The sequence below is a fragment of the Antrostomus carolinensis genome, unplaced genomic scaffold, assembly GCF_000700745.2.
Source record: "Antrostomus carolinensis isolate BGI_N321 unplaced genomic scaffold, ASM70074v2 scaffold5606, whole genome shotgun sequence".
In the NCBI taxonomy this organism is placed as follows: domain Eukaryota; kingdom Metazoa; phylum Chordata; class Aves; order Caprimulgiformes; family Caprimulgidae; genus Antrostomus; species Antrostomus carolinensis.
Genome location: NW_010323877.1, coordinates 23,767 through 35,571, shown reverse-complemented (window position 1 = coordinate 35,571; position 11,805 = coordinate 23,767). Strand labels below are relative to the sequence as shown.

At 44.4% G+C, this 11,805-nt stretch overlaps 1 protein-coding gene across 1 annotated transcript in view; it reads left to right on the top strand.

The window, feature by feature from the left end:
• The first annotated feature begins 83 nt into the window (after nt 1-83).
• Nucleotides 84-11,805, top strand: part of MTMR9 (myotubularin related protein 9) — a 27,747-nt gene continuing 16,025 nt past the window's right edge. Inside the window, exons 1-3 of the mRNA XM_010170724.2 lie at nt 84-280; nt 5,189-5,297; nt 6,505-6,630. Coding sequence (XP_010169026.1) covers nt 96-280; nt 5,189-5,297; nt 6,505-6,630 — 420 coding nt within the window. The 5' untranslated portion in view covers nt 84-95. The remainder of the gene's footprint in view (nt 281-5,188; nt 5,298-6,504; nt 6,631-11,805) is intronic.

Here is an 11,805-nt window from a genome sequence, read left to right as displayed (position 1 = left end):
GCTGCCCGGTCGCTGTTGTTGACGTTACTCCCGTTTCCCCAGCGCGGTTTTAGCGGTAGAGGTTTCCCCGGGGCGTGTTCCCTCCGCCAGCAGACATGGAATTCGCCGAGCTGATCAAGACCCCACGAGCGGACAACGTGGTCCTGCATCGCCCGTTCTACCTGGCCGTGGAGGGGACCCTGTGTCTGACCGGACATCACCTCATCTTCTCTTCACGACGTCAAGATAACGCCGAGGAGTTGTGGCTCTTGCACTCCAACATCGATTCTATTGAAAAAAGGTAATGTCTCCTCATTTCCTTATCTACCCACACCTCGTTGTGTCTCCTCATGGGTTGAAAAGTGGTTGTCAAGACTGGGTGGCACCTAAAGTGGGTCATATTGATTGGAACTGGATGATCTTTAAGGTCCCTTCCAATCCAAACCATTCTATGATTCTGTATCCAGGTGGTGGAGAGGAGAAAGGGATTCTGTGAACGGCCAGTCAGTTGGATCATGGGGTAGAACGTTGGCACAGGGCAGGTTGATTCTCATTCTGTTTGGGTATTAATGGACTGTGGCATCTTAAGATTATTTTCTTGGTTCCCTTAAGGACATGGACCTGTTAGAACGAGTCCAGAGGGGGCCACGAGGATGATGCGAGGGCTGGAGCAGCTCTGCTGTGAGGACAGGCTGAGAGAGTTGGGGCTGTTCAGCCTGGAGAAGAGAAGGCTCTGTGGAAACCTTCTAGTGGCCTCCCAGTACCTGAAGGGGCTCCAGGAAGGCTGGGGAGGGACTTTGGCCAAGGGCAGGGAGTGAGAGAACAAGGGGTGATGGCTTGAAAGTGGAAGAGGGGAGGTTTAGATTAGATATTAGGAAGAAATTCTTTGGTGTGAGGGTGGTGAGACAGTGTCCCAGGTTGCCTAGAGAAGCTGTGTCTGCTCCTCCCTGGAAGTGTTGAAGGCCAGGCTGGATGAGGCTTTGAGCAACCTGGTCTAGTGGAAGGTGTCCCTGCTGCTGGCAGGGGGGTTGGAACCGAAGGAGCTTGACGGACCCTTCCAACCCAAACCATTCTATGATTCTATAGATAGAGCTGGAATTTTTATATTTAAACACCTTTGTCAGCAGGTCTCTGTCTTAATTGTTCAGTGGGTTTCATCAGTAGCTCTTGAAACATTCTATGAAGGATGCTTCTCTACCACCATTCAGTGGAGATGGAAACCAAGGTGCTGGTGGAGTGATTTTCCTTGGGTCACTCAACCAAACTGATGGCAGAAGTGGCCTGTGGACTTTCTCAGCCCTGGATCAGTCTCCTGCTGCTCAGTACTTACTCCTCCAACTGCTTATGGAGATCAGTGACCCTTTTCCTTGTGGGACCAACGTGGTGAAGCTGAGTTGGAGCTGCAGCACTCTGTTTTATTCTTACCCATCCCTTTTTGTTACAGGAACTTCAGAGGTGAATCTTCTTACCATCACTTCTGTCTGTTTTACATGTACCACTGCCCCATCCTGCTTCCCTCGTTGAGTAACAGTCCCATCTCACCTGGTCTTTGTCTTCTGCTTCCTCACCTCGGTCCTTTTTTCAGTTTGCTCATAATATTTTAATTTCTTTTGTTAATTACAAAGCCATCCCCTGTTTTCCTTGGCTTTGAAGGAAATCTGGAAGAACAGACCTTCCTTTCTGCCAGCAAGAGTGGAAAAATTGAGCAGGAACAATTAAAAATACCAGGTTGCCTCCGAATTAGAGAGTGGGTGATGTTCTGGATGCTGATGAAGTTTGTTCCCGTGTTCCTAATTGCTCTTGAGTGTTTCTGAGAAATGCTGCATCTTGGCCTGAGGGTGGAGAGGAACAGAGTGGTGGAAGCCTCAGGAAATTTGTTCCCATCTCGTACTGCTCAGTCATCAGGGCAGTTTGGCCTTTCCTTACTGCTGGTAGTAAACTAGAAGTAGCTCTGTTTTGAAAATTATTACAGTCAGGCATCTCTCCTTTATTTTTTTAATGGCTTTAGTTGCATTTACATTGTAAGTTAATACTAATTAAGCAACGATATGGTGAGGGAGCGGCGTGTTGCTGGCTTAGTGCATGATTTATAGCAGAGTTAGTGATGTCTGCAGATACTCACATCCTTTATAGAATCATAGAATGGTTTGGGTTGGAAGGGACCTTAAAGATCATCCAGTTCCAACCCCCCTGCCATCAGCAGGGACACCTTCCACTAGACCAGGTTGCTCAAAGCCTCATCCAACCTGGCCTTAAACACTTCCAGGGAGGGGGCATCCACAACTTCCTTGGGCAACCTGTTCCAGTGTCTGACCACCCTCACAGTGAAGAGCTTCTTCCTAATATCTAATCTAAACCTCCCCTCTTTCAGCTTAAACCCATTACCCCTTGTTCTGTCACTCCCTGCCCTTGGCCAAAGTCCCTCCCCAGCCTTCCTGGAGCCCCTTCAGGTACTGGAAGGCCGCTATAAGATCTCCCTGGAGCCTTCTCTTCTCCAGGCTGAACAACCCCAACTCTTTCAACCTGTCTTCATAGGAGAGGTGCTCCAGCCCTCAGATCATCCTGGTGGCCTCCTCTGGACTTGTTCCAGCTGCTCCAGGTCTCTCTTATGTTGGGGGCTCCAGAACTGGACGCAGTATTCCAGGTGGGGCCTTACAAGAGCGGAGTAGAGGGGCAAGCTCTACTTATTGCCAGCTCTAGTTTCTAGAAGGTCTCTAGAGTAGACATCTCACTCCCTGAGAGTAGCTTTGTGTGAATGTAACTGCAATAAAACTTTGCCCTATAAAAGGATAAGAGTATGTTCTTCTTGGTGCTGGAGAGGATGGAATAACAAGGCTCTTAAACCAATAAAAGTTGTAGAAAGGTCCAGTTTGGCACAACTTCAGGTTGTTAGTGCACAACAACTGTGAGGTTCTCCCAGGTTCATAAAATCTCTTCTCTCACTGTCATGATATGAGTGGTTTTAGTACAATACAGTGTTTTCCCAAATGATGATGGTCATCAAACTTCTTCTTAAATTTTGGTAGGTTTTTAAACAACTAGGGCCACAAAGATGATGAGGGGCCTGGAGCATCTGCCCTACAAGGAGAGGCTGAGAGAGCTGGGACTGTTCAGCCTGGAGAAGAGCAGCCTGAGAGGGGATCTGATCAATGTCTATAAAGATCTGAAATGTGGGGGCCAAATGGATGGGGCCGGGCTCTTCTCGGTGGTGCCCAGTGACAGGACAAGGGGCAATGGGCACAAACTGGAACAGTGGAAGTTCCAGACAAAGTTAAGGAAAAACTTCTTTCCTGTGAGGGTGCCGGAGCCCTGGGACAGGCTGCCCAGAGAGGCTGTGGAGTCTCCATCCCTGGAGATGTTCAAACCCACCTGGACACTTTTTCCTGTGCAACCTGGTGTAGGGAGCCTGCTTTGGCAGGAGGGTTGGACTGGATGATCTCCTGAGGTCCCTTCCAACCCCCACCATTCTGTGATTCTGTGAAATATGACCTGTAGGGTTTGTTGAGAAGTGGAATGGTCTCTAGTGATCTCCTGTGGTGCTTCTGCTGAAAGAAACATGGAAAGGAAACGGAGCCCTGGTGATGTATTGTAGCTGTGCTGTGTTACTACGCTGAGGATCTGTGAAGTATCACCACAGCAAGGGCAAGTGATGCACAGGCTGGGGCTGCTGGAGGTGCAGAACTTTTCTGTCAAAACACCCGTAGTTCTTCCTTTGGCACCACCCAAATTGTAGTTGGTTCTACACGTGAACTTCTGTCTGCACAGAAGAAATAGATAACGGCTTTTCAGCTGTAATAATAATATTAAAATAAATTGCCTTTTGTAGTGCAGGTGAAGCAACCCAAAGCTTAGCAACAGTTGTCCTCTTGGAGCATGTGCACCTCTGCCCTTGAGTGTGGATGGTCTAACTGAGGGTTAGGCCATGAGGGACTGTGTGCAAAGAACAAGGGATGTGTGTCCAGAGAAGGGCAATGGAGCTGGGGAAGGGTCTGGAGCACAAGTGTGCTGAGTTCCCAGCTGAGGGAACTGGAGTTGTTGAGCCTGGAGAAAAGGAGGCTGAGGGGAGACCTTGTGGCTCTGTGCAAGTCCCTTGGAGGAGGGTGGAGAGAGGTGGGGGGGGGTCTGTTCAACCAAGGCCCAAGGGACAGGACAGGAGGAAATGGCCTCAAGTTGTGGCCAGGGCAGTTGAGATGGGATGTGAGGAAGAATTTCTTTGCTGAAAGGGTTCTGAGGCATTGGAAGGGGTTGACCAGAGCAGTGGTGGAGTCCCCATCCCTGGAGGTGTTCAAGAGACGTGTAGATGTAGCACTCAGGGATGTGGTTCAGTTGGCATGGTGGTGATGAGTTGACAGTTGGACTGGATGATCTTAGAGGTGCCTTCCCACCTTGATGATTTGACTGAAGCGAGGTTCTTCACATCTTGCCTGCTCCTGCAAGCTCTGCTATGGTGTGTGAGGACAATCTGCTGCTTTTCCTTAGGTCACTGCTTTGTGAACTAAAATAAATGTAAAGAAAACATTCAGTTTCTGTTTGGGCATCCTCCTGCTTTCAGGTAGGTGAGGAGGACTGGAGAGGGCGTCTGTGTGCTGTTTGTTTTGTAATGTCAAGCTTTTTTTTCCTGAGTTGACTCAGTACCATAACAAGCAGTGATAAAACCTTAACTTCTCCAAGGTCTGCAGATCAAATAACTCTGTGGCACTGCAGGTATCAGAAACCAAACTTTCTTGTTAAAAACAAAGGAGTGTAACGTAGCCAGGCTGAAATGTTATTTTAAAAATTAAATTCAACTACAATGTTGGTAGCAAGTTCTTGGTGTCAACACAGTAGTGTAATGAAGCTGGAAAGTTGCAGCTGAAGCTTCCAGTGCTGTCAGAAAATACCTGAGCATACCTTTTATTTCTAATTCTACTTCTTTATTTCTACTTTAAAGCAAAGCTGGGAGGAAAACCTTCTCTTCTTTATCTTGTAATACTCACTGCTGTATCGTGGGATGGAATTAAAAACAACAAAAAAAAAAACTAGAGCACAACTTGCAAATACCAAATAGAGGGATTGTTTTGTTTGGTTTTTTTTTGAAAGCTGATATTGCAGACAAATTACTACTTAAAGGCATTTTGACTTGTAAGCATATGTTGTGAGAAGAGCTATAATACCTCATCACACCTTAGACTGTGTTCCTAAGAGACTCTTCCTTCATGTCTTGCTGTAGGTTTGTGGGCTCGTTGGGTACCATCATTATCAAATGCAAAGATCTGCGCATTATCCAGTTGGATATACCTGGGATGGAGGAGTGTTTGAACATTGCTAGCTCTATTGAGGTAAGAATTCATAATGATGAATAACTCTTGTGTTCTTAGATCTTGATCAGACTTCCAACTTCACAGCTCTTTTTTCAGTTATGAAGGTTTTCATTGCTGTTCTGGAAGGCAAATGAGAATTTGTGTATTTCCTTTCAATTGTTAAAATATTGCTTGTAAGTGCTTTTTAAAAAACAAATGAAACCCCTCACATCTTTTCTTGATCAAATTTTCTTCATTCACACCACCTGGAGTACTGCGTCCAGTTCCGGGGTCACCAACATCAGAAGGACATGGACCTGTTAGAACGAGTCCAGAGGAGGCCACGAGGATGATGCGAGGGCTGGAGCAGCTCTGCTGTGAGGACAGGCTGAGAGAGTTGGGGCTGTTCAGCCTGGAGAAGAGAAGGCTCCGGGGAGACCTTCTAGTGGCCTCCCAGTACCTGAAAGGGCTCCAGGAAGGCTGGGGAGGGACTTTGGCCAAGGGCAGAAAAAGGGATGATGGCTTGAAAGTGGAAGAGGGGAGATCGAGCTGAGATATGAGGAAGAAATTGTTTGGTGTGAGGGTGGTGAGACAGTGTCCCAGGTTGCCCAGAGAAGCTGTGGCTGCTCCTCCCTGGAAGTGTTTAAGGCCAGGTTGGATGAGGCTTTGAGCAACGTGGTCTAGTGGAAGGTGTCCCTGCTGCTGGCAGGGGGGTTGGAACTGGATGAGCTTTAAGGTCCCTTCCCACCCAAACCATTCTGTGATTCTATAGATTATCTTGCTGTAGCATTTGTGAAAATGAAGCTCAGCTTCATTATGCTGCAGCATGAGGAGGCAAAACCAAATCAGACTGAGTTTCACGTGTCTCAAACAACATTAAGTGACTGAGTTTGAGCTCTGTGGTTTGTAATCAGGTCTGTGTGATGCAGAATGTGTCCCATCAGTTATACCTGTTCACTGTGCATCTTCCTCACCTTTTGGTGTGCTGTCATGTAGCGTAGCCTGCAGAAAGATGCTGGGCTTACAGATCCCCAGTTGCAGTTAAATTGTTATAATCTGCTTTTGTTTTTCATGTACATTAAACTACCCTGCAGGTAAGTCAGCATTTCAAGCTTGATGGCTGTATAATTTTGGGTGGCCTAAGTTTGCATCACCAATATTAAAGGAAAACTCTATTTGCTCTTTGTTTTCTTGACTAAAACAGCAGTTTGGATGAACTAAGTGTTTATTTCTCACCCCCACACAGGCACTTTCCACTTTGGATTCTGTCACTCTCATGTATCCCTTCTTCTACCGGCCCATGTTTGACATTGTTGAAGATGGCTGGCGCTCTTTTCTACCTGACCAAGAATTTGAGCTCCTCACTTCTGTGGTAAGTTGGATCTTTGAAGATTTGCACGGGCTCTTGGCTATACTTGTGCAAGTAGTTTTGTGAAAGTGTCTGGAGTGGAAATCCTGGATGGTAAAAACCAAAACAACATTTATTATGTGATTGGATGGAAGGTGAGTGTTGTTCAAATATTCACTCTGTAAACATCAGGCTTTTCTGTTTATGTGCTAAATATTCCTATTTAGCACCTGTGTTTTACCTTCTACAAATGGAGTTTTGAGTTACATGGGAGGACGTGAAGGTAAGAGGCACTTTTGTCCTTTGGGGATGAACCCTCTTTATTATAAGAATGAATTTAAAATTGCTAAGGACTTAGCCCTCTAGGAAGATGACAGGAGATAAAGATGCTCAATTTGAAACATGCTTCACTCTAATCCATGCTGGGGAAATACTGGGAATGTTCAGAGAGCAGGGAATTTCCAGTTGTATTCTTCCAGATGTTGATATTATTTTGGTACCTGTAGGGTAGGAATTGTTTTTGTGGTATTGCCTGTTGTATCAGTTATTCAAACTTCATTTTAGGGTGCTGAATTTGATATAATGGGAATTGGCTTGATTGCAGGAGCCCTACCTGTTTTATTAGAGTTAGCATCCCTGTGTTCCAGGTCTTTGTTTCATATTGAATACATGCACTTGCTGCATCATCTTAGGCTTCTGAGACCACATCCATTAGTACAGCATCAGAGAACATTGATTTTTCTTCTTCTTTTCTGCAACCCAGCTTGTCTGCAGCATTTATCCCTTCCTGTTTATGACTAATAACTGAATAATATTATTAGCTTCCCGAGATTCATATGATGAAATCACTAAAAAATTAAAGGAGTTCAGAGATGTTTCTGGTTTTGTATCATGATTGGAATACTCTGCCATGTCCCATCTTCATCTGCTGCCAAAACACATACAAACTGACCTGTTATAATAACTAGCACCACAGTTTTGGTTATAATTTCGACTAGGGAAGTCAAACATACAGTCAGAGTTTGGAGGCAAAACAGCAGAGGCTTTCCCAGCTCAGCAGAGGAAGCGTGCAAGCATTTCAAGGAGAATCCAAATGCCAGAAGCTGAAGTGCTGTCTGATGAGAAGGGAGGAAGTGTGAGAGCAGGATTGAAGGCAGCAGAAGGAAATCCCTTGGTGCTCAATGAAAGATTGCAGGAGGTGGTTCTGCTTCTGTTCACATTTTGCTTTCTATCTGTAGCTGAAATCCTTTTTAGATTTCAGGAATCAAATCATGAATCCATTGGTGTGATGCCTTTTTTTTTTTTCTATCAGAGGTTTAAGAGTGCTCTGATAGTTTATTTGTGGATCTCTTGGCTTTCTGAACATAAGCTCCATGGAAGGCTTACATTTCAAAACCAACTTACTTTATAGTGCTACATTTTAAGGGCAATAATTCATTTCTGTTGATTATTTCTTGTCTTTTAACCCAAAAACTTTAGATTTAACTCCTTTTTAACAAAATGGTGGCAAAAGCAATGTTCAAATGAGTCACATTTCCTTAGCAACAGATAAATATCTTGTTGACCAAATATTTCTTGTTCTGTAATTGAACTTTCCAATGTAACAGGCTGGAACAAGTAAATGGCTGATTAATTATTTTTTTTTTTTCCCCTAATAAGTCAAATGAGTGGAATTCAGAAGGTGACCTCCCTCTCCTTTAAATCATCCATCTGCATCTGTTATGCTTTACCTTCCCCAGTATGGTAACAGCTTGTCAAAACCTCCATTTCACCCCCACTGCAGCTCTAGTAATGTATGAATTTCACATTTGTCTACTACAAGAGTTGTTTTAGATACTCTGACACGTTCTATAAGGGCTAAGTCAAACTATAAAAGTTAAGATTTAAAAAAAGTTAGGTAATACATTAAAAAATAGACAGTATGTTATGGTATTATGCTATATAATAATAATTTCATAGAATCATAGAATGGTTTGGGTTGGAAGGGACCTTAAAGCTCATCCAGTTCCAACCCTCCTGCCAGCAGCAGGGACACCTTCCACTAGACCAGGTTGCTCAAAGCCTCATCCAGCCTGGCCTTCAACACTTCCAGGGAGGAGCAGCCACAGCTTCTCTGGGCAACCTGTTCCAGTGTCTGACCACCCTCACAGTGAAGAACTTCTTCCTAATATCTCATCTCAACCTCCCCTCTTTCAGCTTAAACCCATTTCCCCTTGTTCTGTCAACAAGAATGAATGTTCTGTGGGATAGCCCATATTTCACTCTTATCAGACAAGCATCAGTCTTTGCCTGCATCTGTTCTTATGCTTCTTGTCAGTGCCCAATCTGTTACTAACAGAGCTTGTTGCCTTCTACCTGTTTCTTGGGAATGGCCTCTGTCATTGCTGCTTTGCAGGATCCTTCAAGGTCCATGCTGGTTTCTAGACTTTCTTTTAAGGTCTATTAGTAGAGCTTGCTTTCTTTAACACTGTTTTGTAGAAAATGACCTCTCCTAGCAATTACAGGTTTTGGGAGGAAGAATAACTTGTTTTAGCCTTTCAATAGTGCTTGAAAATCAGTATCTCTAAGCAAGTACTAGGACAAGGAAAAGAGAAATGTAAGAGTTTAAGAAAATGCTTCTAACTATTTTTTTCTTGGAAGTCCTCCCTCCTTTCTGCCCACTCTTCCACCATTTCACAGAATCACAGAACAGTGGGGGTTGGAAGGGACCTCAGGAGATCATCCAGTCCAACCCCCCTGACAAAGCAGGTTCCCTACATTTTTTTTCACTTGCTACTTTTAACCTTAACTGGAGTTAGCTTTTTATGATTCCCTGAAGTCCAGATTTCTTGCTGGGAGAAGGGAATGTTATCTTTTCTGAGTTCCACACAGCATACTTACCTGATGATGTTTGAAGATGAGGTCCTCCTTTTCTCTTTCACTGCAGTCCTTGCTGCTTCCTGAATCTCCATCTACTCTTCCTGTTAGTAATGGCAAATTTTTTCTTCCAAACTGCAGACATAGCCCAAGCAAAAGCCAAGAAATGACTTGCACTCTTGGGTTTTTACTGTCATCTGATTCATAATGGAGTATATTTTATATTTTAGCAGTCTGAAGCTGGCATTGCAGAGGTTAACGGGATGTCTGCAGAAGTAGCTATGCTACAGAAGATAAATGGGTGCTAATTGCTGCCGTGCTCCTCCTCCTTCCCATGTCACAGTAAATTATAACTGGATGACATAACAGTATCATCTGTCTCGTGTTATAAATGGTGAGGAGAGGAGGTTATGAGCAGAGTTAAATTACCAAAGTGGGAGATAAATTGGGTCGATACTCTTCCATTCCTTTTCATACTGATGATATCAGCGACAGCCAGTCTCTCAAAAACCACACCACAGGCTTTTGATTTTGCCTTCTCTACATTCTATGTGGCCATAAGGTATTTATCAGTTCTTTTCTATATCCATGCCTATTTTTTTTCCATTGTAAACAAATTACACACCATCATATGAAATATGCTGTAATTTGACATAGACACCCCAAAAAGCTATAAAAAAAATATATCATTCTTGGTGCATTAAAAGCATAAGTTGTGACCAGCTGGCCTCCCTTATGTGCTCCAGACCTTCTTTCATCTCTGCCTATGATGAAATTGCCAGAGTCAATTTAACTTTGCATCTGGGAGAACCTCTGCTTTTTATAAAGTGTAGATGTTGCCCAAGGAAGGTTGCCCAAGGAAGTTGTGGCTGCTCCTCCCTGGAAGTGTTGAAGGCCAGGCTGGATGAGGCTTTGAGCAACTTGGTCTAGTGGAAGGTGTCCCTGCTGCTGGCAGGGGGGGATTGGAACTGGATAATCTTTAAGGTCCCTTCCAACCCAAACCATTCTGTGATTCTGTGTTCAGAGAAGCAGTTTTGAGGCGAATGAATAATGAAATAAGCTCACAACAGGGATGGTGCAAGACTGAGTGGGCTACTGAGCACAGAGAGCAATTGCTGTTCTTGATGATGATGATGAAACACACAGTGTGTGCCTTTCCCAGCATCATCTTCTCAGGCTGCCACCAAAAGGGATGATTTTACTGTCTCCTACACCACACATCCCGTGCTTTGGATCTACTGATGATGAAATAGTGCTGCGAATCAGATCAGCTTGTTCATCTGATGGAACTATTTCATTGCCAGAAAACCTTTCTAACTTGATCCTAGTTTTCCATTGGACCAGTGAGCCAGTCAGATTGGTTTGTATAACCAGGTGGCACTCAGGAGGTGTATGACAAAAGGTAGTGAGTCTCTGGAAGAGAGGAAAGAGGAAAAGAGGCCTAGTTTTGATCAGAGCTGGGTGATTAATGCATGTTAAACCAACCTTCCTGAATTGACGTGGGTTTTTTGTGTATTCTGTTACTGCATAATTTAACTGTCATGCTCTTCTCTTACTTCCAGTGATACCTGCTTTATCTTCCTGCCTTTTTGTCTTAGCTGAAGCTTTCTTTGAGCACAAACAAGCAGATTTTTTGGTGTGTCTACATGAGTCTCTGCTTGCTGCAGTGGCATAAAATTATCCAATGGTTTGGGCTGGAAGGGACCTTAAAGATCATTCAGTTCCCATCCAGTTCCAACCCCCCTGCCATCAGCAGGGACACCTTCCACTAGATATTCCAGGTTGCTCAAAGCCTCATCCAACCTGGCCTTGAACACTTCCACGAAGGGATTCCCTTAAACTTCTCTGGGCAACCTGTGCCAGTGCAGATGCTTCCCAGTCTGTACAATGCCTCCCAAAATGCCTCACAAGTGTGTTACCTAAGGTCTTGTTTGCTTCCTCACACCTGTGTCATGTCAGTGCATAGGAACAAAAAACAACCAGCCAAACAGAAAAAAACCCAACAAACCACCCCACCTTGAAAGCACTTGTCTGTCCTCTTCAAAAGGTTTTTATATTTCCTTTTAACTTCTTTGTGTCTGGAGCTTCTCTAGGCAAATTCAACTGCCATTTTGGTGCTCCTTCTAAGAATTTAATGCTGCTGTTAAAACCAAAAGATGTTGTAGAGGATTCTGGGACATTTTCCCCACCAAGACTTCTGCCAGCAAGGTTTTTTTGGCCATAAGTAATACAGAATAAGGATGCACTGACTGAAGATGCAGTGCAACCAAGCCACTGTCCTGCTATCACAGAATCACAGAATGGGGGGGGTTGGAAGGGACTTTAGGAGATAATCCAGTCAAA